The 27110-nt window shown below is 40.1% G+C and overlaps 1 protein-coding gene across 3 annotated transcripts in view; it reads right to left on the reverse strand.

Annotated features, from left to right (window-relative positions):
* LOC311024300 (CUB and sushi domain-containing protein 3-like) overlaps window positions 1-27110 on the reverse strand; it is a 192417-nt gene that overhangs the window by 82932 nt on the left and 82375 nt on the right. For all 3 annotated transcript variants that reach the window (XM_084026640.1, XM_084026641.1, XM_084026639.1), the window contains exons 25-31: window positions 26198-26324; window positions 24878-25080; window positions 22148-22339; window positions 20574-20712; window positions 18886-19073; window positions 18365-18559; window positions 13345-13461 (exon numbers count right to left, since the gene is read on the reverse strand). In XM_084026640.1, the coding sequence (XP_083882766.1) occupies window positions 13345-13461; window positions 18365-18559; window positions 18886-19073; window positions 20574-20712; window positions 22148-22339; window positions 24878-25080; window positions 26198-26324 (1161 nt within the window). The remainder of the gene's footprint in view (window positions 1-13344; window positions 13462-18364; window positions 18560-18885; window positions 19074-20573; window positions 20713-22147; window positions 22340-24877; window positions 25081-26197; window positions 26325-27110) is intronic.

Consider the following 27110-nt stretch of genomic DNA (forward strand, 5'->3'; position numbering starts at 1 on the left):
GAGCGCCATCGGCAAATATCCTAAACAATGTTGTCACAAGTTGTTTAACTGGTGGTAACATTTTCTCACTGTGGCATCCCTAATGCACACATACGCACATAGATGGCAAGTCCACAAAATTCCACTGAATTTCACACCAATATAGAGAGATACAAAAAAAAATCCATATACAGCTATATTAATAATTGTGATTTCTTTGGTGCAATATGCTTCCTGACACTAGATTTTTATAGGTCACCATTTCCTCAAGCAAAGAAATATCTGCTCACTGTAAACCTTTATGTGACATTTTCTTAACAACCAATCATTAGGTATTCCTCTGAATGTTGTATCTGTCTTTGGTGTGCCATGGCATTTAACATGTGCAGAATAACCTTCACAATACAGAGTACTTAAAGTCAAACTCAAATTCCATCTACTCATCCCATTTTTGCAATCAACAATAATGTTAGTGTTATTTTACTTTCATAGTTGTAGTTTTTTTATGATCAAAGATGGGGGGGAGGGTCTTTGGTGAAATGTCAGAAATGCTCCTTTGTCCTTGTCTGTGATTGAGAGTACTAATATAGTGTCACGCATGGAGAGGACATGGACAATGTCTTTGTAGCGTGACCTTTAATTTAATTAAACTCCTTTACTTAATCACATGTCACATGAGAATATATTTTTTAATCACAAAAGCAATGATAATTATCCTTTGTGAAAAATAAATAAAAAAAATTAAAAGCATTGAGCGAAACTACTGAGAACTTATGATAATGAATAGGGAATTGTCCAAATGTCCTGCATGAATATTTCCAATTAAGCACTCCTGATTATATCAATGTGTACACGCCCTTGAAACTAATATCCAACCAAATGAAAAGACAACGGTCTACAGGATCGCTACTTCTGCAATACTACCTATGTTTATGTCTGTGTGGTTGTGCATTCCAGTATGTATAAAAGCTCCATGTATGTGCATTACCAACGGTAAAATTACAGCCTCAGTCTCGCCCTTTGGTGCACATATTATTTACGCACTTCTCTTTTATCCCACACTCTCTCCTCCCTCCCTGTCTACCCTTCAACCTGATGAAGATGGGCGATTACCGCAATAAGTTTTTTTTTGGTGCAAAGCACAGGGCTGAGCTTATTAGCATGCTCACTGTGTTTCTCCCAAACGCCAGCTTAGGTCTGTCAACAAACAGGCAACAGCAGCACAGTGTTGGTGGTTAATTGAGGCGATGTACACGACAGGCTCTTACTACTGTTTAGGCAAGCCTTCATCACGTCACCAAGATAAGCGGTACCTTACACCATGCCGTTCCTGTCATATGGAGAAGACGTCGCACTGTGCCTGCATCACAGGTTCCAGGCAACGACTTTCTTCTGTTCAGCAATGAGCCTGATATCATAACCATAAGGAAATTTGATTTATAAGGAGGAGCAGGGTATGAAAATAAATTAAAATCTACTGATATCTAACCTTTCCAAGAAAATGATTTCCCAACTGTCTCACTTAGTTTCAATGATCCAGTGTGTGGGACGGTTTGAAAAGAGCTCATTTAAAGGAATATCAGTTAGCAATTAACACCAACCTAGCTCCAGCACAGAGAGAATATTAATATGAAATACCATCAGGTTTTTGACGGGGGGGTTTAATCTGTGAGAAACTCTATTCCTAAATAGGAACACCTAATCTTCAATACTAAAATATGTGCAGTTTCATCAAGTATAATTGTGTTACCAGTTTATAACTAGACAGAACAAATACAAAGTCTGTTCATTTTAAAATTAAGGATGTCTCGTGAGAATAAAATTACAAGTTTTAAATGAGCACAGACAGGAATGTTAAGTATAATTGGGTCACGTTGTGAGGAACTGACTCCCAATGGCTCAAACTGCTTAATGAAAAGCAAGGGTGTTTTCAGCCAGTAATAGCGCCTGCCAATGTCTTCGCTACATCCACACATGCCTCGAGGCCAAATACACACGACACTGCTAAAAAGAAAAGTAGACCTGGTAACAGAGGCAACCGCTAAAGGTAAAAATGGCAGCATATGCTTTTGGCTATGAATTATGGAGCTGCTTCCTGTTGTCTTCACTTTGGAGTAGTTTGGCTCTCCTCTGGCATGAATTTTCACAGAACAGCACTGTAAAACCATTATACCTGCCACATGACTAAGACAGACACGGCAAGAGAGAGAATGAGAGGCAGAGTAGGAAACAAAACAGAGACTAAACGCTCCCTCACAACCACTGGAGGCAATGCTGCAATGGTGGTTTGGACTGACCACAAAGAGATGATGTGACAATGCTGAGGAGAAAATATGGAGGTATGTGTGTTATATGTTGTTTTTATATTTTTAAAAAGGGTGCCTTACATTGAAAACACAGTCAAAGATAAATGACAGTCAAAAAAACTGACACAGCACAGACACAAAACAGCCAACACACACCTCTATAGGCTTCACACAAAAAAACGATGTACTCGCACAGTGCAGCACAGGCAGACCTGTTTCTTTATCTGTTGAGTAGAGAGAACGCCTATGGCTGAACCAGGGTCTGAATAAGAGATGATTTTCCCCTTAGGGACAGCTCACTGCTGTGGTATTAGCATAGCAAAACCGTGCTATGTTGAATAAGCTGCTCTCCCCTGCTTGGTGAACACACGCACACACAAACACGAGCATATGCATACACACCACAGTATGCTCATTTCTGCTGCTAATCCAAAGGCAGCCATGCATGACTGCAATCTGCTCCTTTGCTGTAATCACGTCCAGATATGAAGTCAATAAATCATTGTAAACGTGTTACCTCATTTATGCAGAACTATGATGAATCTTTTTGTCCTCTGGGCCTAGTCATGGTAGTGTAACTTAATGCACTAGAACAATGGACAACATTTTCCATGCCTGCATGCCTTCACCTTGAATTGTGCCAAAGCAGTAGTCATTTTAATCAGACACCTCTTTGGGTATTAGATCATGACTTTAGTGCATTCCTATATCGAATGCCTGCTGGGCTTAAATTATGAAAGAAATGTAAACCTAATGGCTGATCCGACTCCCATGTGATTGTAATCTAATTCTCCTTTTTGAAAAATGTGACAAGAGGCTTTGATGCTTTCTACTACACTGGTGTTTTTTTAACAGATATGAATGAATTTAGGGGACCATTTAAATTAATCACGATTAAGTAATCAAGTCTTGGTGATTATTAATGAGACTTATTTACATGATACATTAGTTATTTATAGAAACAGAGTACAGTCACATAGTCAGCTTTAAAATATATATTTTTAAGATAAACCCAATAGATTTCTGCATCAAAACAGATTTAATTATTTAATGCATGGATTCAACGACAATGTAAAGTTCCAGCTTCTTAGTTCATTCTGACCCCATACCCACTGTTCCTGCAGATATCTGTCAGTGCATTCACACTGTGAAAATCCGTTTATCACCACATCACAATGCTGTGGTGCTCAATTAGGATGGCATCCAGAGAAAGTGCAGGGAAGTGAAGGCAATCAAGATCACGGTCATGATCCTGGAACAATTCTGGGAAGATGAGTTGCAACAAGGCTTGTTTCAAGTATCCATTTAGAAAAGCGTAGCCTGTGGCACTGAATGGATGCACCTGGTCAGTAACAATAGCTAAGTGTGTTGTGGTGTCTGAATGGTGCTCTGATGGTGTTAAAGGATAATGTGGCTATTTTTCAAACCATTTTCCAATGTGACTTATCGGTCATTTTTTTATATTACAAAATACAAGGGCTTCCCTTTAAAGAGAAAACCACAGAAAAGGCTGCAAAATAGACAACATATCCGATTGGCTTGATCGGACTGCCCCTCCACCATAAACTTTGGCTGCACTTTTCAGTTTTCATCTGGCTTCTTTATCATCTTGGCTTTAGGCACAGAGTCCTTTCCCTGTCAAAAACAAGGGCATATGCTGCAGATAGAGAATCATTACAATACAGCAGGGAAGAGAAATGTCACAATGTTATAAAGGCTTTTTCAGTCTCCGTCTCTCCCATCTCTGATATTTGATTCCCTTCACAAAATGAATGAGCAAGGCCCCCTGGATCACTTGTGCCTAGTTGATGGATTATCAGAAATCTCATGTATGCCCGGCCAGGAAAAAGAATCCCACAATGCAAGGTTGAGATCCTCTTGTGTGTGTTATCTTGTTTGTACGGACACTGGTAGCAAGAGACAAATAGGCCCTGTTCACAGCAGTCATTTTGACATGTCATAGCAGGGTAAACACAAGTGGAAATGATCAAATGTATTGATGGTCCTGTTCTATTCAGTATGTCACAGCCATCCCAGTGAGCCAGCATGCACAAACCAGGCCCTGACCCACCTAAATGGAACAGAGCCATAAGAAATGTTATTAATTACAGTTGTGTTTACCCTGCAATGACATGTCAACACTGCTGCTGTGAAAAAGGCTGACATTTAGTCTTTAGTCTCTGTAAAGAGTTGACATTCATTACTGTGAAATGCTTTATGGCACATAGGAATTTATGTTTCTCTAAACCACCACCAGTTCACACTAGTTCAAAGTTCAGTTCACACATGTTCAAAGTGAACTGTTCACATTCATAGTTCACCATTTCAATTCTGAACAAGTTCAAAGTTCAGTTCATTTTTTTTTTTAATTTTAGGTGAGAAATGAAAATGAAAGACTGAACTTGTTTCTTAAACTATGACTTCAATCACTATGCATACTACTGAACCTGGCTGTTTGCTCACAAAGAACTCAAAGGAATTATTCCTTGAGGTGCCATTTTGGGCCCTGTTCCCATGTTCACAACTACACGTCTTTGTTTAGAAACAACATGTTCACATTTGTGCCTTTTACAGGCAGCGGGGGAGGGGGGGAGGGGCCTAGTGAACCTGAGTCGTGTCACTCGACTCATCAGAGGAAAAAAAAATCCGTAACTTTTAATTGGACCTCAACATTGACGTTCGTCGTTCATTTCACACAATCTGAACTAATTCACGTTCAAGTTCTTTATTTACAAATGTGTTGCGTTCAGTTCAAAGTTCACAGAAAAATGAACGTGTTCAATGAACGCATTCTTTTGAATTTGTTCATGCACAACACTGACCGCCACATACAGTAGATGCTTTGAGAGGCTATCTTCTCCTATCAGATCTTTGGTACATTTCGAAACGGGCTCCTAGCAATCACTCTATGATGCCTGTGGAAGTAATTGCTTCTTCTCTGTTGCTATTTAACCTGAACAAACCAATGTACTTGTGGATGCATTGACTATACCTATAGACCTGTGATACGTGTCCACATACTGATCCATGTCCACGTAACATATCTGCAAGGTATCTTTATTTCTTTGGCAGCGTCCTCATTGGTGCTATTTTTTTGAATACGAAAAAGTAAACTGAACGGATTCTTAAAAGATTTAATTTCCATCTCTTTTTGATAATTGAAAAATAAAAACACCTTGTATTTCTATTTTAATATTTTAAAATTAAAATTAAATAATTACATTTTTAATATCTGCTTCTGAAAGGATGGAGGTACTTTGTGCCTTGTTTTTGTAGGTTACAGCAGTCTTTGTCAGTGTTTATGGACTGAGGTGGCTTACACAGATTCTGGTATTGAAAAGATGCAGTTTTTTAAATAATGTGATTTTTGGAAGCACTTCATCAATATAAAAAAGGAGCTCAGATTTATCCGACCATTTGTATTAATTGATAGAAAAGTAGGCTTGTGCAGTAATACAGAGAATTGAGGATGCAGTAAATCGTTGTTGTCAGTTGTTGTGACAGGTGGATAACAATTGAATTGTGAGGCTGGTGAACATTCACTTGCTTTCCATCCGTTGGTTACTCCTTTGATCACCCGATATTTGTTCCTCGCTGACTCATCAAAGTATGATGAGTCTACCTTGATGAGTTACTTTTTAGTTATCATCTTGTTAATAATGCATCCCAGGACAGGCAGTTTCAAACTTCAGTCTCTGATGGTTTGTCACAGCTAACATTTTTACACATCCCGGGTCTCGTTGGCTTACTTTTATTCCACTTTCTCTGCAATCACCACATTATGTTTACAACTGGGGATTTCTATTTTGCAAAAGCATTTAGGTCAGTCAAGTTACATGGCCATGGTGGCAGCAAATTAAATAAAAGGGAACAGAAAATCCTACTTGTACAAAGTCACTCAGGTACACCATCGTGGTGTATGCTATGCGGTGAAAAGCAAGTCCTTAACACACCACTAATGTAACTGGAATGTAATGCAAGCCCATTTTGCCCACTGCCACAGCACGAACTTCTAGTGCCTTAAGGCAAAATATGCACAAAGCTCACATGGTGTTAAAGACACTCACAGCGCAAGCAGCAGCAAAAGGTAAGGAAAATTGCAGCATATGTTTGTCCTTCTGGCTATGAATTATGGAAGAGCTACCTGTCGTATTTGCTTTGTGGCAGCACAGGCCTTCTGAGATTCTGGGCTGTGACAGAATACACAAGCCTCATTTACAGAAACCAGAGGGATTGTATGACACCGCAGACACATATATTTTTAATAACCCATTATCACAGTGAAATTGCATCAGCCCTTTTGGCAGGGAGTATGTGGCTGCACCTTGGCACAAGCTGCATCCAGTCCATTAGGCCTCTATCTTGGATAACCGCCCCCCCTGTGGATGGAAAGCTCTAAGTAGTAGTCACCTCAAGAGAGAAGAGAGGAGGAAAAGGACAAGGATATGTAACCTGGTACCTTTACTTCCAGTTTTAGCTGCACTTGTTTTGCTGTTTTTATTTGCTTGGGGCTTTATCATCGTTTTTTACTTGCAGAGTTTTGGAAAAGCAACTCTTCAGGAGTGTATCTGAAAAACTACCACAAGTCATTATGTCGCACAATGGGTGCACAAAATCTCATCAACTTTAAAACCACAGGTTGTCAAATCCAGTCAATTCAGTCAGTCAAGTAAGTGTTTGATGGGAGCGTATCCATGTTCCCAGGGTCCTATGTTCCCCGGCCTAACATCCTCATAAAACGACACATTAAGGAGACCTTGCAAAGGGCTTTTAAGTTCTCAGCAATGTATGTTTCTCTTAGCCAAATGTTGGAATCACCCACCTACAGCTTATAGCCTGCTGCTGTTATAATCCTTAAAACTTGCATTGTCAAATTTGTGGGCAAGGCATTTATTTTTCTATATACGCCTCCACAGTGGCTGGATGGAGTTTTACCACTCAAACTGCATTTGAAAAGTCCATCTGCCATCCGGGAAGACAGCCCTTACCATTCTATAACAATATCAGCTTGTATCAAGAACATAGGACCATGGGAACATAGAGATTGACCTCTGTTCGACAGAGGCACGTTTACACATCCACAGACTTAAGCAGCACCATAGCAAAAACACATTTTCCATCAGGGTGGGGCTGGAGCAGAGTTCACAGTTCACATTAGGTTAATCCCACAGTGTATATACTGTAAACTGATACAGACAGACATGGTAATGCTTTTTTTGTGTGGGATGGAGCAAGTGGTAAAGCAGGGTGGCCCTGGGCATAATCTTACTCTCCAGCGAACATCCGTGATGAGTCAACAATCAGCCCCTAGGGTCAATGTTTTTTAGGATAGCTCTCGGCAGCACTCCGTTTCTCTCTCCCTCTCTTCTCATTCCCTGTCTTACTAATTATAACTCCCTCATCCATTATCACTCTCCATCTAACTTGTTCTCTCTGAGACTTTCACATTCAAGATCTATGTGACTGTGTAGTTAGACTCACTCGCTTTACCCCTTGCGGTCTCCACAGTCGCGCTCACTCATTCGCTGTCCATCTTGTTACAGCCCAGATTTATTACAGCAATCTGTCAGTGCTCCTGTCTCGCCTCCTGACACATTCTGTGCCAACCAATATGCATATGTTGTTGTTAGTATTATATAGACAAATACACTGGAGCTATAAAAGGCCTCGGGGACAAAAACAGAGGTGACGGAATTCTGTATCTAATCAAATTCACCAAGGACAAATTATGAGCATCCTTTCTAGGGATGCTCCGATCAGCATTTTTGGGGGCCGATCCGATCACTGATCACAGGAATCATAAATCGGCCGATACCGATCACAGAATGGATGGGAGAAAATATGTGTTCACGCCGGAGCGGAACCGGACCGGAACCGGACCGCTACTTTTATAATAAAAATGCCGCCGTGTGCTTTCACTGCCCGCTCGCTCAGCTCCACTTGGGAGGCTGTAATTAGGCTGATGAATGGTTGACGTTCTTCTTGCATGTGATGTTGATACTTCACCTGCGTTGCTCGCGAAGTTGCGCAGGTTTTATTTTGGAACAATCACAGCAGAGCAGCGCTCTGATCCACAGACACGGGACGAGCCGACTGTGCGCACGAGGGTGGCTGTGAGTCCATAAAAGCTCACCACGCGTCACTAGCATTGTTTATACTGGAACTTTGACAGGCGTCGTGGCCATCATGAAATTCCCACCCTGCGTCAGGCGCAGAAAAACGGGTTTCGGGTAAAAAAAAAAGTAATATTAATATGTGATCGGCTTTTCTGATCGGCACTTTGACCGATCAACCTGTTTAGGGTCCATATCGGCCTATAACGATCGGCGGCCGATCAATCGGAGCATCCCTAATCCTTTCAGAGACCAGTTTAGGATGAAATGCAACTCCTGCAATGTTGACCACAATTATAAATGTGGTGTTAAAATAGTTATTTGATCTGCTACATAACCTTGTTCAAATGAGGTCCAGTTAGAAGTATATATTATAGATACTATTGCATTGATAGTGTTGTAAGGACAATAATAGGAATTAGACTCAATTCTCAACTACAGTCATGTAAATGGCTTCTGACAATCATCTCAATTTTAATGAGATTCTTACATCGACAGTTGATTTTCAAAGGTTACCGACAAAGTTAATTATATTTGGAGTGAATGTAGCTACATCTCATTGGGGATATATTTCATGCACGATCCAATTAAAAAAAGAGCACATTACCTTGCAAAAAGAAATATATACATAAACAACAAATACAATGGAGGGTCCTGCTAATTGGAAGAATTTGTCTCAACTCTAATGCCTTCAACATTCACAAAGGAGGCTGCACCGACAAACAACCTCTAGGCAAAATACAAAGTATATAAACATAGGCGGGGGAAAAATCAATTTACCAATTTACCTTTGCCAGTTTGGTATTTTTGTCCAAGATAAATGTGTATCCACATGATTTTTAATTTATTTTTCCCTGTGTACCAGTGCAAACAATGGAATGTTATCTTGTCAACTGTCAGTCTTCCCCCTTTTTTTTTTTTTATTGTTTTTTTTTAGAAAAAGGTGGAAGTTGGGGGGGGGGGGGTCTTGCATTTCTACTGACTTTCTACTGACAGCACTTATTTAAATTATCATTTTTATGACCATCAACTGGAATACAGTGCATCAATGCCAATACGAACATGTATGTAATGCACAGGATAAGAGCAGGAACCATGTATCCAAACTGAAAATATCCCTATTTCATGTAGAACCAGCGAATCCTATGCAAAAACAAATACATTTGTATGATTGAGGTGTTGCTTCAGGCAGAAATGAACTAGATTACACTGTGGCGCATTATGATGCTGTGGATGGTTGTTAATTATATGAAAACACAAAAGGAGGTATGCAACTATATCAGGTTTCAATAAGTCAGACAGAAACCATATCAGCATCCAACACATATAAACATACACAAAACAATTTCAATTGTCACACTCCTGTATACAATATAATATAACAGTATATAATGTAAACCTGTGCTTTTAGGAAAAATGTGCAGTTGACTAAACATAAAGAAGGAAGGTAGCCGAGTATGCCAATACTAGTGATATAAGTGTGCATACAAAAACTTATGATCTCAACTGTAACAGCTGCCCAGTTGCCCAAGGCAACGAGATTTGAACCACCATCAACCATTGGATTTGATGCAGTTGCCAAAGCTGGAAAATCATTTTTTTACGGTTACATAAAAACAAACAACTGAATGAATAAAGCATGCTGTGTTCTGGTTGCTGAAGGACAATGCTGCTGTCATATTTATTTACTCCACTCGACAGTTTACTGTCACTACTTCCAGTTAACTTCAAATATCTGGGAACATGGCAACATTGCACACCATCAGAAGTAATCAGGTTATCCTTGAAAAACGTGAACAGTTTCATTATAATTAATTTACTCAAATATGAAGGACACTTTCGGGACCTGCTTTGTTTGCTGCATATCCACATGAAATACAGTTCTGACATGCCTGCTCGTCTATCACTGTTAATTTTATTGTGCGTTGTTGGAGACGCTAAGCCACTTGTTTCAGTGAAATCAATTTTATGATGATCAACGGTAAGAAAAACAGAAGCATATCTTTCATTCTGGCAACCAACAGCTGACGGCTGGTTGCCACCCTGGCAACCATTGCTCTAATGTGATGTCAGACGCTGTGCTGGTCTGGCACTGGTTTTATCAAATATTTTAACAATAACCATTAAGAGCACATGATTAACATATTTCAATAAATGTACTGCTTACTACTCAAAACCTGTTCAGTTGCAACGAAATTTGAGTACTCATTTTACAATACATGTAATAATACCAAGGACTGCAGCTACAACTTGACAGCAAAAGATATACATCCACATAATACGACCCCCTCCATCAACCCAGGTGTAAAACCCTCAGGGCAGTGGGACAAAGTCAGACATGTTATTTCCCACTGACCTTTTCCTGCCAGTTCAACCAGGTTGACATAATGTCTCACAGGCATATGGTGTGCTATCGGTCATATAAGGGACAGACGAGGGCACACGTCTGTTACTATACCCTAGGAGCTTATAAATTTCAATTACCTGTATACTAGACAATGAAATGTGATTTCTGCTATCATATCGCCTTTGGGCACTCAGCTGCCAAGCTCCTGCAGAGAAAACAGAATTCCTCTGCCGTCCATATGGTTTCATCTGGAGGTTAAAAACACTAAAATGATGGGCTCTACATTCATTACTTGTCCTTATTTTTAAGTAACTTAGCTCACATGATTAAGTAAAATAATGTAACGAAAAGAAGTAAAACTGTGTGGACTGCACTGGTTGGTGTTGGTGATACTGAAGTAAAACATTAGGTGTTTGTCATAAGCTCTTTTACACAGATGATTCCGCCGTAATGGCGAGTCAAAATATGCCGCGAACCAGATAGAAACGCAACGCCACAAGGGTGTCTGTGTTTAGATAGCACCGTGGCTTTGTGGAACGAGTGAGACGTCCCACAGCGCGGCCTCGCTCAATGAGCTTCGGATATCTGATTAGCTCGATGCATCAAGACAACTACGAAACATGAACTTTTGCTCGTCTCACATATTTACACGACTCTTTAACCGCAAGCGAAGTTGAAGTGCATCATAAACATGTCGATGCGTATAACGGCGGCCTTGTACAAGCAACTACTGGCGTTTTATCTTCTTCGGGTCTATGCTTTTGAGCTTGTTAAATCCGCTGGCGGCGTGTTGCCCTGGTAACGCGCCTTCACTACGTCACGGTTTTTCCACCTCGGGTATTCGGAGCGTTTAGATAGCACGCCGTATCGACTCGTCTCGCTCTGATGCGGCTCTTTAACTACCTCCGTTGACGTCTCAGAGGCGCCTTTCCGCCACTAACGGCGGGGCGGAATAACGGCGGGGCGGAATAACGGCGGAATACTCCCGCAACGAAAAGGCCGTCTAAAAGGGACTATGGATAGGGAAAGTAGTCAAATAGGAATAATAAAAAAACACAGACACAAACAGTGACATTGCTTACAGCTTACTTTGAATGGAAGTCCATGGTATGGTCACTGCTGAACATGTATGGAATCAGGCTCCAATTTCACAAAACAGCAAAAAAAAAAAAAACTGTGCAAGGCTTGTTTTTCACTCTCCCAATATGATGTTGGTGCTAAGCTTTTGTATCAAAGATAAATATATTACTAGTGAAATGAGGGATGCATGCTTTAGATAATTGAGGATTTCTTGTTACATCATAGCTAGAATTGATATTTCAAATTTGTTCTCCCCATGCTGTGAATCCCTGTTTCTTTGTTAGTGTACTCAAAATATATTTCCCTTAAGCCACGCCACAACAGTCTTGTTCATAATCAGTGGGACTTTTCAATAGCCTCTGTGCCTGCAGTCCCTGGAATAAATTTGCAGGCCCAGGTGGGAATGTTGCTTGGCAACTTGCTCACTCCATTAAGCTTTTGCAGGCAGTTTAAGCAAAGGCTGCATTTATATGCAATGTCTATAAAAAAATAAATACAAATTAAAAACACAAAAGACATGTGGGTTCCTGGACTCTATGAGCAGTGGGAGATGGCAACAGAGGATGTAAACTGTCAGGCTGGATCATCACACAGGGGATTAATCTGTTTCATAAGCAGAGGGCTTTACAGAATAAAAACCCCTGCCTACAATTTCTGCAGCTCTTCATGACTAACATGGAATATTGAGCAGAAGCACATCAAGGTTTTCTGGAGATCTTTGTTGAATTATGTATATACAGAGGCGCTTGGATAAACCTGTGAATTTGCTTGCTCCATCTATTTTCCACAGCCCTCCGCTGCTTGACCTTCTTCTCCAATACTTCAACACAATCAATTTTTGTTTCTCTGATCCTATTCGGCTTTAACGCATCTTGCAAAAGCCCAAACACTGCTATTCTTCAGGTGGTGTCATGTCATACATAGTGACGGTAAACAGCTGGCAGCAGTCCCCCAACAGGCTGCTGGTATGGCATGGAATAGTATGTATTGATTAAATGGAATTGCAGTGGAGAGGAAAAACGGTGGCCTTCACTGACCTTTGTCTATTCATAGTGTAATCACTTGCCTGACTGTCAATTCAGTTGTCAGATATGAAGCAATTACACAGGTACTGAATATTAACCATGCAGCAGACAAGCATTAATCCTGAGTGTCAATTGCTGGAACCATCAAAGATACCGATCCAAACTTACAAAACACTGAAAGGCATGAAAGACAAATTAAGCGCTACAGAGAAATTAATTAAACATTCTGTTTGGTAGTACTCTATCACCCATGACCAGCTTTGAGAGTAAGCATCCACTTCTCTCTTCTCTTACATAAACTATCCTCTATCCTCATCGTTAACAGAAAACTCACAGAAAACACAGACAATTATGTCTCTTAGCCTCCTCCTCTCACTTCACGTTTGAAGCAAAAACGTTTCTGGAGACATTCCATATGGCTGTAAGCAGCAATTTAAGGGACTATATGTAACAATTTTCTGCAACTCTGTGGAAATAAGGCTGGAAATGCTTACCAAAGTCCCCAGGAACGAAGATGTCATAGACACAGCTCTGGCCTCTGGTGTAATTATGCGGGTAGTTTGGGGACAGCACAGTTCCCTCTGAACCTGTGAAGTGACCTCCACAGGGAGCTGTGGGGGCAGGAAGGAAAGCAACAGAGAAACACAGTTAACAAATGTGAAACAAGCAGCTTACAATACCTTGGGAAATTAGGCAATAAAATACAAATCAGCAAATCCATTTTTACTGGCACAAGTGCACAGGTAAGCAGTTCATATCACACAATGAGATGAAAAGTCACCTTTGAAACTTTCAGCTGCTGACAAATATAATTTTGGCAAATAATTTGACACTTGATACACTTTGGGGACATTTCAAAGGGAAAGAAAGCTGTAAAAGGACAGAAAAGGACGTCTGAGTTGTGTTTACAGGGTTAAAAACTAAAAAGGAAAAACCCAGCAAGCAAAAGTACTTTTTGCTTTCAAAATTGGTAAAAACACCATCAATCAACAAAACACACAATCACAAATGTTCCACATGCCTGGACTTTAAATCAGCACATCTTGCCCAGCAGCATGTTTGAGAAACGTTTCGACTGAAAGATACTTGCAGTACATGGATTTCAAGTCCTGTTTTGTCTTGTTTTGAAGTTGCTGAAGAAGTACTTACAATTTTAATCGATTATCTATTCATATTTGTATGCAGTTTGTGGGAGTAGAGCTACCAGAAGGTATGAAAACCCCATCTTCAAGGGGACCATCATCTGGAGTCAATAGTTTAAAGTCGAAACAAAAATCATACCCTTGCATACTTAGAGGCTTAAGCCCTATTCGCACGGGACTAGCATTACCCGAGGACCTCTTATAATTTATAATAATTGCGGAGGACGTCTGTGATGTTAATCCCTTGCAAATCAGCCATGTCTGTCATTTGTAAAGTAAAAATTCCAGCGCAAATTACCTACCATATTTTCTGAAAAAACAAATCCCATGCAAATCGGCATTTCAGTAATTCTGGGTCTTTTGGGGTTTTTTTTAACCATGTTTTTTTCCCCTCCGCGCCTCTTTCCTGGTTAAAAATGATGGCGGCTGCGTTATAAATTAATGTTTTGACAGCATTTTGGGTAAAATTCAGGAGGCTCATCTCGCTACACAACGTGGAGAGCCTTATACAGATAGATCAAGCTCAATCCATCAAAAGAGCAACATCTTGAAAGATTATAAGATGGATGACATGCATGGCAGCATGCTGTAAGGAACATTTTTCAACAGACTCAATACAAACACCTAAAGTGTTATTTCTTGCGGGAGCCTCTTGCCGCTCAAGAAAAATGAAAGCAGTATACAGGAAACGGATGTTACACAGGCCTTGATATTTTCAATCATATCTGGAGGAATGTCAGTAAATTCAAGTGAAAAATATATATTCGCTTCTCCCATGCGAACCCTCCGCATGAGACACAGAGGCCAGGGGGTAATTTCTAAATCACAGGAGGTCCCCATGTAATACTATTCCCAAAGTGAATAGGGCTTTACTTGCACCATAATCATAGTGAAGGCACATTTTAAACTGACAATATTCCACATCGAAGCTATGGTCTGTTCTGCACCTAGGGCCCATCCCAGAGTCCTATCTTAAGCTGTTTATGATACCTACTGTAATTTGCCCTAGAGGCCCTCTAACATAGCTGCCTCATATCTCACGGACCGAGCCATCAGGTGGGGGAGCCTCCACTGTAAACAAACATGGACATATTTGTCGGAGGGAAGCTGACAGCACCTGCTCTGAGCCCCCTATGGCTCAGACAATGCACATGTCACTGCCGTTTCATAGAGCCGCACAGGAGAGGATGAACAAAAGGGAACAGAGGCGCTAATGTAGAAAGATGTATCAGCACATCAGCATCTGCAGTTGGTTGTTGGGTCGCAAGATGCACACAATCAATCATAAACTGTATGATGAGGCAAGAGAGAGTCTTGATTAAAGATTAAGGAGTGGAAGCCATTGTGTCTTGGTGGCTGAGCAATTTGAGAATGCTACTGGTGGGAAGGAGGACACGCTGTACTGTCAATCCACAGCAGGTATGAGCAGCACGACGGCAAGGAAGGGATTCTCAACATATGATTCCACTGTTCCATTATGACAGGACACGTTGTGCTAAGGAGAAATGGGGACACTGTGAAACCTGCATATCATTTTGTGTTCTATGTTTGACTCAAGTTGCCATTTAAGATGTCATGTAATAGGTTTCAGGAGAACTCCAATTATCTTCAACATCTAGATTCCACCAACACCCTGTTGTATATACGCAGCCTTTTGAAAAACTTAACTGCCAGCATTACGACAGCTGCAAATAAAGAGATTGAAATGCTTTTACATTTGAAGGATATTGACCCAGCCCTGTAATCTACTGCATTTGGACAGGAAGGGGAGCTAATGGAACCTAATCTAATCTGCTGAATGTATTAGGTGAGACGCTAAAATGTGTCCAGACAATGGATTCAATGTAAATGTAAAATATGACAAATTGTAACTGATCAGGGTTACGATTAGAGTCTAACCACCGCTGATCTGTATAATGTGATCCCTTGAATTTGGTTATCAAAGAACCAAGCTATCTGTTGAGTACTGAAACATATCTGTAGCATATCTGTACTGCAATTTCTTGTTTCTAATTGGTTAGTATACCGTATATGCCTATAAAGATTTATCTGTGATTAGCTAATATCATTATGTAACCCCTCAAATGTATTGGTCATGCTCTAGTTATGTATGGAAACTGTAGTCTGAAACGTAAACCACTGTGTATATAGACACATACACAAAAAACTAATTATACCACAGGAATCAGTCTTAGTAAGCTGCTTCTTTGGGAAAAACGTTCAACTTCAGTTAATTGCTTAATAATGTGAAGGGACAGGAGCTGACCATATGTCGGGGCAGCTGAAGCCATTAGATTTAGCTTGTAGACTGTTAAGTCATCAGTTCAAATTTAGTCTCAAAGTGAAAATACTAAATAGAAAGATGCTGATGGACCCTTTGGTAAAGCACATAGCCCCTGGGCTGTTCAGTTACACAGGTGCCAACTGTTAAAGTAATGAATAGATCCCTGGTGTGAGAGTGGGTGCCCCTGTGCCCCACTCCAGAAAATGACAATATTGAACACTCACACTGTAGTTTTGGCTGTGAATAATAAACAATATTTGTCTGATTATGTTCTTTGCGCCACTGTGAAACTGTGAAACTATAAAATTGCAACAACTAGAAAATTTACAATTTTTAAACACTTCAGGAGGTTGCTGCAACTACTGTTAGTTTGTCCTCTGTGTTTACTGTGCTGAATTTTTTTTTTGTAATTCTGTCACTCTATTACCTACAGTCTGGTTTTCAAAAAAACATGTGTCACCGCTGATGGTTTATTTTTTATCTTTTTAAATATCCACAATGGTGTCCCATAATGGTCTATATCAATTCCTAGGTTTTTTGCAATATATATGAAGTCTGTGTTGCAACCAGTTCAACCAATTCATTGTATGCAAACACACACACACACACACACACACACACACTTTAGAGGTATCCGAGTGAATTGAGACTCGTACTGAATTTTGACAAAACCAAAATGATGGTAAATGGTGAGAGGTAAATGGGCTTGCATTTATATAGCGCCTTTCTAGTCTCCGCCTTTCAAACCACTTGAAGTGCTCTGCAGTTTATGTCAACATTCGCACATTCACACACATACCCATACACAGTTGCAGAGGCTGCCGTACAAGGTGCCAAACTACTCATCAGGATCTAATCTAAGTGTTCACACACACTTGAACACCGATGGCACTGCTTTTGGGAGCAATTTGGGGTTCAGTATCTTGCCCAAGGGCACTTCGGCAGGTGGTTGAATGAGTCTTAACTTAAACATATCATAAGTGTCTTGAGAAGAAAGTAACACAGGATTAAATACCGTTTTTCTTTTGCTGCAAGGAAAAAATACATTCAAGTGACAGTCCTTTTAGTATTTGATTGTGGTGATATTGTATATATGCATGCATATATTCATCTTCATCATCATTCCTACAACTGTAGAAATGAACAGTAGTACATTTTTCTGTATAAGACCATATTACACAAACGACATCCTCCTCTATGTTTTCAGTGTTCACTATCAGGAGCTGCAACCTCCAGTCTTACAGACACATTATGCGTCATTCCTAGAACCCACACTGTTTTTGGATACTCGTCTTAGTCTAAGCTCCAGACAGCTTAAACAAGAATATTTCATAATCATGCAAAATATCAAAAATAGATTTAAGGATATTTTAGCACTGAATGTACTTGCCCTAACACAGACTGAACATTCTTTGATTCCTTGATGCAATGTGCTGGTTTATTTGAAGTCTGTAGTCTCTTTAATATTATGTTGTTGTTTTTTTGTTGTTTTTTACTTTGCAGTTTTGTTTTAAGTCTGTTATCTGTTTGTTTATGTGATGAAACTGTTACCCTTCCATTTTTAACAGGAGCCTACATTGCAAAAGATAGTCATGAACTCATCTGATTATCTTAGATAACGGTTAAATAAAAACATTTAAAAATACAAAATTTGCTTGATTAGACTGATAGGGTTCAGGTGATGTAAACCATTTGGCAGCTGGGTGTGTACTGGGATAGGACCAGTGGTTTCAAAACGTGAACACAATATTTATGTCATAACATATAATATCTACACTGTATAAATCCCTCCCTGTACCTGTTCATTTGTGTAATGACCACACCAGACTAGAGACAATTAGAACATATATGATATTGATATCTCTGAAAGTAAGTTCTGACGTAGTGTGTCCATTTCTTTTCCTCAAACATGACTGAAAGTACTCTACATACAAACTTGTGTTTGCTGTTCTTGTAATGTACACCCTGCTTCATCTCACTTCTGCACAGCCCAGTCCTGCTCACACAATATCAAATATTGAGCAAACAGCTGGCGCTCAGTTCTCTGCTATTTAGGTCTTGTGTTAATGTAGAAGTCTCCCCTCTCACCTTGACAGCTTGGCTTGCCTCTGTCCCACTCCGGTCTCTTGCTGTTGCCCATGACACATGTCAGAGTGGAGTAGCCCTGCAGCAGGTAACCAGCTTCACAATGAAATGTTACCATGGATCCCAGCTTGTAGTCAGTACCCATTCTAGAGCCATTCATCACATTCCCCGGATCAAAACACGCCTCCCGTAGTTTTGCTGCCAATCAAAAGAACAAAGCTTTTAGAAAGTGTCTAAACGAGAGGAGTTTCTAATTAATGGATATAAATACTTAGACAGGCTGCATGGGTGCGTTTGATTAAACATTACATAACTTAAAAATGTAAACATGGTGGAAATGTACAAGGGTGAGTCAAAGGCTTTTCTCACAGCTGGCATCAACATTAGAAAAAAGTAGTTGTGTACAGCTTTTCATTTCAAAGATGTTATTTGCTGATTCATATATGTATATACCCAACTAAATCCCCTGCTGTAATACATACACATTCTGTGTAAAATCCCACTTGCATAAGACTTCAGAGTACCTTTGTATTCCAAATGAAAGCCAGTGTAGCTCACTGAGCCATCGCTGCGAAATGCCAAGTACATGAAGTTGGAAGTGCTCTCAATCTTCTCAGGAAGTTTACTGTCTTGGAAACTGCCAATCAGATGAGCGCTGCTGTCTGGCCCATCGTAGATATACAAGAAATCATAGTTGGGCTCAATACTGAAGCTGTGACGAGTGAAAGAAACACAAAAATGAGATAAAACAGTCATTATTTCGCCAAACCGTAACCACCAGATTGTACAGATTGTGTGTGAGATTTAGAATGCATTAGGATTTCAAAATAAGAGTGTGCGCCACACTGCTAGAAGAAAGTCATGCCAAGTGATTTGTTTTGCATCTCCAGACAAAGAGATAAAAAAAAAGAGATATCTCCCCCAAGAGGTGAGAAGAGATTAAATTGTTTTGACACTGCGCCGGCACAAAATCTTCCCAGACGGCAATGGCAATGCAGTGTGAAAAGATCTTTTCCTATTGTAGCGCTGTATATCAAATCACATGCTGCAGTAAGAGAGGGGAGCATTTGTTTTCAAAATAATGAGCGTGGTTTATGACAAAAATGTAAATAGCTTGGAGATAATTGCATTTGAGTTGGATCAAGGCGACTCTAATTCAAAATCATAACTCCATCCTTTCATTTGCCTTTCCCAAGGGAGACTGCAGCATTGTGCTAACTCTATTAGATGTTTGTTTTGGAGGACAAAGTTGAAAGAAAAAAACATGGTCAATTCCTCTCCTTGACCTGAAGAAGGAAAGTGAGTGGGAGCGCAGAAAGAGTAAATGTGCATATCTCTCCTTCTCCAGCCGTCAAGAAATGACTTTAAAAATAATATTCAGTCAAGAGCAACATAGCCCATGAAAGGGCCCTCAGGCCCATCTGTGAGTCTGCTCTGCCAGTATTGCTGCTACATATTTAGATTGCAATTAATAATGTAAAGCGTATGGTCTGAGTATCATTCAACCTAGAAAATGTGTTGCACTCATATTACAGCTCTGCCAGCAATATACAGTATTCATCCAGAAATCTTGTTTCACCACAATTCCAGAAAGTGGCAGGAATGCCTGCCTTCTTTGTACTCCCCCCCCCCCCTCCTATCTCCCAACACACCTGGACTCAAATTCAGGGCCTCTGCTTAACACACATGGCCAACTTTGCTCAATACTATGATGTTATAGCTGGTTCCACTGCAGAAAACAAGCAATTCCATGGCACAACCTGAGCTGCTGTGCAGCCACTAAGAACTGACTCCATTCTGTTTCAGTCAGGTTACAAACATCCCACAGGTTTAGGGAAAGCTTCATCTTGTAAGCTACTGGACCATATACTCAAAGGGCAACTGCTTTTCACTGTCGAGGGTAGATTTTATTGGAGATGCTGTTCATTTCCTGTAGAAATAATATTATTATTATATTCCAGGATTAAAAAAATAATAATAATTGCTTCAAATTAAATATATTTGATCCACACGTATGCGGAATGTATCAAACCCCTGTGTTTTTATTTCATTCATTTAAATCATGCAACTGTGATTATATCTGCCTGTTTTAACATTTCAACTGGCTATTTAGACATCCAGTGTGACCACAAATCCATTAGTGTCGACTGTCATTTTGTTGAATGTTTTGACTAAAAGTAAAAAAAGAAAATGGATTGTAGCTTCATATTACCTGATGAAAGCCAAGGAAATGACATAGTCGGTGTGGACAGCAATGAGCCAGTCACAGTCTTTGCTATGTGGGTAGGGGTTCGGGTAGTTGGGAGAAAGGATGAATCCTGAAGATCCAGTCACATTTCCACCACAAGGAGCTTGAGAAATAAAAAATAAATAAAAAAGGAAGGAGACATGGATGAGAAAGTGCCCACAGTTGTCACGAAGAAAGTCTTCAAATGTGACCTGCTGCAATCATCTATGGCAAAGCTGAATTCAGTTTGAGATGGTAAGGACTGCACACGTAGGTCATTAAATATAATTGACTCAAATTCTATGAACTTTGTCGACCTTCATCAGCAACAACCATGAAGTACTGCAAGTGTCAGGCCAAAAGCCAGGGCCTTAGAAAGACTATGCGATCAACTTCCCACACACACTATGATCACAAGAGCTATTTTCCTGACACTTGTCTTGATTTTCTGGTACAGTTTCCAATTAATTTAACAGGTCAGCACTGCACACATGCACAAAACAAAGTTTGTCTCCCCAAGTGGTCCCACACACAGACACACACACACACACACACACGCTATTATTGTACTATTTATTAAGATGCAACTCTTCCAATAAACAAGTGCCACAAACTTTTACCTAAATTTGTACGTATTGCTTCTCGTTTGGCATGGAATTATCTTGATAATGGTTTCTACTGTTTAATGATATGTGACTCCTGGATTTCATTGGGATTTAGATATATATGAAACTAACAAGATATAAAGAAAACAATCAATTAAGGCATATGGACATTTCTGCTCTTGGATTTAGTGAGACTAAATTATTTGAATGGCATGTTGTGCCTCAGCATGTCAAAGAATACTCTTTGATTAAATTGTAAAGCCTCACAAAATGCTCCACTTGTCATTTGTCGAGTTTGATGTTTAGACTGCCAGCTGTCACGGTTGTCTATGAAGAAGTCTTAGTAACAGGCTGATGAGTATGCTGCTGTTATTTGGCGTGGTAACATTTAAAGTAAGTTGTAAAGGGAAAGCTGACATTTACATCCAGTTTTCACTCAGAAACCTGCTATCTGTCATATTGTCATCAGATCTTGTGATTGCGTAGCAAAACTTAAAAATGCCTAGCTCTTTCCTGGCCAGGAAACAGCCTCAGGCCTCTGGCAGCGACATCTAGGTTTCTTTGGACCTACTTAGTGTAATTATTTCTAATTGCATTGTTAAGTAATGAGCTGTTAAGCTCTAATAAGACAATGTGTTGGGAGACTGTAGAGCACTCACTCTTTGACTGGCTACTGAAGTGGATTTGTCCACATAAGAGTTGGCACGGACTCAAACATATCTGAAGTCTTGTTTATCCTGCACATATTCTTAAGACATCAGTGAGAGAGAATTATAGTCTCTGCTACAGCCAGCTAATAGACTCACACCCTCTTTCTCTCCATCTCTCTTTTACCCCTATAACTCCCTCCTCTTCTCCCTCTCCCCTTCAATCTATACACTTCTCTCTGTCTCTTCCACACATCTCTTGCGTTTCTTACTTCCTTATAACTCGCACCATCTCCCACTTTCTCACCGATGCAGCTTGGAGGGCTGGGTTGCCAGTAGTATCTATTTTCCACTTGGATGCAGGTGATTCTGCTCTCCCCCTGCAATTCATATCCCGGATCACAAGAGAAGGTCACAGAGTCACCGGGCTCCCGCCCTTCCCCGTTGCGACTACCATTCATGGGAATACCTGGATCTCTGCAAGCTGTCGCAAGTGAACCTGAAGGACAAACACACACATAAGCACACATGGCCATGCAAAGTACAGGGAGTCAAGGAGTGCACAAGAGAACACACACACACACACACAGTTCCATATCATATGGAAGACAGCTGTCAAGCTGAAACCGTAGCTCAAACAGAGTAAGACCACAGAGCAGATTACTTACTGATATCAGTCAAAAATCCTGCTGCGTTTCCCTAATCTGTTTCCCTAAACCACAGCTGCGGAGCCCAAAGCTGCCAGAATGATCTGGTAAAATCTGATGGATTCTTCAAATATTCCCATCTTGACACACTTTATTGCAGGCCTTAACACAGTTAAGTATATTGCAGCTTGGTGATGATGTTGCTTTTTCTCTAAAAAAGTTCACCTAGAAAAAATACATCAAGTATAAAGTGTTGGAGAAATAAAAGGTAGCAGTAACCATATTGTATATAATGTGGTTAATAAATGACTGACTTACTAATAAGCACAATACAAAATTGGTACAAAAAATGAGCAATCAGTAACATATGCGACAAAGAAGTGATCATAATAGTTCATACTGTTATAAAGAAACATATGATCTCAATTCTAAATAGATGATGGAAGTAACTTTATCTTCAGAATTGTGGTTTAATAGATTAATTCAACTTCAAAAAATTGTTTATTTTTATTGTACTATAAACTGGTTCAAACCTGAAAATACACCGATATCCTCAAACATATCCTGGGTATTATTTGCAAGACACTGCCACCTCTTTAACAAGGTCTGCAGAAGCTCACTTAACACAAAGAGATTGTTAGTTCTGAAAACCTCTAGCCTTGGGCAAACTGGTGCAGTATGCATCTCCAGAATTGATTCAAGCTTCAAACACGTGCAATGAATCCCGTGTAATTGATTTTTACATTATGCTTGGGTTCTGAAAAACATGAAAAAATGCAAACCCATCAGACTCAGCATGAGGTGTTAGGGAACTGCTGTACTTTTGTATTTGGTTTTGAAACTATTCATCAGCAGAATATGCAGATTGCATCAGTAGACAGCCAGCAGTGAAGTGTAAAAATCCCGCACCTTTCACTACTCATCAATACATGGTTAATGGTTACATAAAAATAGAGAGAGATCCACAATGAGGAAATATTAAAATGAAAAGCTGCACCATACTTCAGTTTGATCATTTGGGGACATGCTGCTTAGAAATCAATGGGTTATTAACCTTTAACATACTACTTACATGCTAAGCACAATGTGTGGTGACAACAATCAATATGTATGTATAAACAGACATACCCTGTGCCCTTTAAGAGACAGTAAACAATTGTGTTAAATAGAAATTAAGAGTTAAATAATTATGACACATTTGATTGACTCGAGAGTATACAACCTTTATGCACTTGTTCATTTACCTACATAAGCCATGTAAAATAGGGGTGGGAAAAAAAATCGATATTGCAATATATTGTTGTGCTCTCTGTCGCAATAAATAAATCGATACACTGACGGCAAATATCGATATTTTGGGTCTACGGGTTTTTTTAGACTCCCGTCGGTGCGTCTAAGAGTTTACGGTTCTCTGGAGCAGATCCGCGGGGGCCGCCCGCTGCCCAGGGGTCGGTCTGAGCTCCAAGCGGGTTTAACACAGCCTTGAGGGCATGAGTGCCGACTTTTCGGCCGGGTTTGATTGCCTATTTACGGGCAGGATTCCGAGCGGCGCGCAAGAGTTTACGGTTCTCCGGACGGAGCAGAACTGCGGGTTCGCGGTGCGTAATTGTAAGCGTGGCCGTGTGCTGGCCGGTGCTGTTGTGAGCTTCAAGCGCTTTTCACACAGCATTGAGGGCATGCGGACCCACTTTTCGGCCGGGCTCGATTGCCTATTTACGGGCAGGATTCCAGGCGGCGCGTGTTTACCGTCCGCCGGAGGGTCCGCATGTGTGGATCCGCGATGCCGTGTGCTGCCCGGTGTTGCTGTGAGCTCCAAGCGGTTTGAGGCCCGACTTCCCAGGTACTGGATGGGTGAACATAACTCCGCACATAATTGGTTGCATACTGAAATGTGCCCAATATTTCATTTAATTCTGATGTTATTCTTATCTTGTTTAGCTATTGTTAAACTAAAACGGGCCCAAGTTTACATAAAACAAGTTGCTACTGACTTTTCAGTATCAGAAAGCACTGTCCTGGTTTACATAAGACATGTTATTAATGTGCATGCACTTTAATGTGTCCAGCTGGACAGTGTTTATTCATTTGTACATTGTACGAAGTTTTGGAAAAAAAAATGTATGCATATTTTTTCTTTTTCAGTCACATATCGTGATATATCGTTGATGAAATTTCTTGCAATATATTGAATATCGCAGATATCGTGTATCGTGATATTATCGTTATCGTGGGCCAAATATCGTCAAGGTATCGAATCGTGAGTTACCCGTATCGTCCCACCCCTAATGTAAAATGCCTGATGTCTTTCAACTCCTCAGAGAGACTCTCGCTATAAACAAACAAATTACAGTAAACATTTGTAGTACATCACCTCGGAACGAAATACTCACTGGAGAAGTCGATGGCAAAGCCAGACTTGGTGATATAAAAATCAGTCTCAAACTGTATGGTGACGATGTTGAGAGTGGAGTGGATCCCCTCGGGCAGCAGCGAGCCGCTCACCTCCTTCAGAGACATCTCGTTCTCGGGAGGCCCGTCCCAAACCTTCAGGATGTCGTGGGACGCCTCTGTGTCGAATGCAAGAAACTGGAGACTGGCAGAGAGACACAGAGAGATAGTTAGTTTGGCTTTAGTTCAATACACTAAGTTTAAGTCACGTCCTTTTTTACATTAGACTAGACTGAGATTAATTAATTTCACTCATGCATAGTTGAATTGAAGATGCTTGTTTTCACTTGCACAATTGTGCATTTCAGAAACAACAAAAACAAATGTTTTCAAGAAGGCTTAAATTGAGTTCAAAGGAAGAGATCTCTCTCAAAAGTGTTTCCCCATGCTTTTGGGTGTTTGAGTTGAGATTTGGTATCATCAATCAATTTGTGCCAGAGTTAGAAATACAAGAGCAGAGACTTATCTGCAATCTCATCAAGTGATGGCCTGGAGCAGTTCTTCTTACAAACAATGTGTGGCTGACTTTATGAAATCATACCATGTTTACTTCGACCTCCAAGCCCAAACGGGTTTATTTCAGAGTAATACTAGGAGCTCTCAACCAAAAAAAATGCTTCCATGTCCCGGGAAAACTCCCCCGGGTGCTGTCACAGTGTCTACAAAGTCCCTTTCCCGATCATTGTTAATGGAGCTGCTGCAGGCGCTTTCTCTTGATGACATCTAGCTTTAGAGGAGAATTGCTTCTGTTTAAAATCTTAACTGAACATTGAAACACTTTTATTCTTTTATAGCCAGGTCCAGTTAAGATAACTTCAGTTAATTTAAGTTAATTTAAAATCAGCTAACATCTACACAATATCCTTGTGTATAAAGTGCAGTTTCATGTGAATGTCAATCAAATTCCCTTTATTTTCGTCACACAAATCCACCAGTGTGCCCTTTGTTGATTAAAACTTTTTTTCCTAATGCCTTAGTTTCTTGATAAGAGTAACAATTGAAGCCAAATTAAGTTTTTCCCCCACCACCCTATTTCATGAGTACTGATGCTCAATACAATTAGCATAATTTGATTAATTATTGCATGTAATTACTTAATTACACCAACTTAACTTAATTAAAATATTCCATAATATAATGATTTTCTACAAAGTTATCCATGGCTCAGTTAAACAAAGACAACAGCAAACAATTACTCATTTATATACAATATATGAATTATGCATTTATTATATGACCATGTTAATCGCAACTTGAGTTACCTGACAATGTTGCCAGAGTTGACCTCGATCGTCCATGTGCACCTCAGGTTGTTGTCGTAGGGGAAGGGATACCCAGGAGAGAGGATACGCCCTGTAGACTGACCCTTGAAACTACCACCACATTCCGCTGCACGCACACACACACACACACAAAAACAAACACACACACACACACACACACAAAAAAAAAACACACACACACACACACACACACACACCAAAAAATACATGAAAAACTCAACAAATGCAAACTCTCCAAAGTGGATATGGATATATATCTAAAGAAGCAAATGCTTATATGCAGAAACAATGCTTCAGAGTTCAAGCTCACTGAAGCTCAGAGTCTACAATGAGGACTAATGAGCAACAGTATGAGCATTACTGAAAATGAACAGTTTTCATTTTCAAACAGGTAATGGGACTGCAACAAGGACTTCCCGCCTGGGCAGAGAGAGTCACAGATGCGAAACGTGTTTTGTCTCTAAGTATGCCTCCTAACGATGCCATTAATTAACTTTAAAAAGACTGTGTCCAGAGAATGTATAGGCTGGGCTTTGCACTGTAGGGAGGTCACTGCTACAAGCGTTAATGACTGAAGCAATATCTAATCATCTAATCTACGGTGTCTCTCCCATGGCTATCGTCTTGCTATCTATATTACAGAACAAACGGCACTTAATTAATAGGGAATTGCATTAGATTGCCACAGTGGTAGGCTATAATCAGTATCATAACACCGGGCATATGTAAAAGTCCTTGACAGACCCCAGGATGTCACCCTGGAGAAATGGCTAGAAATCCCATTTCATATTCAGCTCACAGATACAAAGCTCACTATTAATATTGACCATTCAGCGACCCAGCACTGTTAAACAGTTAATCAATAGACTACTTTTTTTGTACTGGTATTGAA

The sequence above is a fragment of the Eutrigla gurnardus genome, assembly GCF_963514095.1.
Source record: "Eutrigla gurnardus genome assembly, chromosome: 14".
Lineage (NCBI taxonomy): Eukaryota > Metazoa > Chordata > Actinopteri > Perciformes > Triglidae > Eutrigla > Eutrigla gurnardus.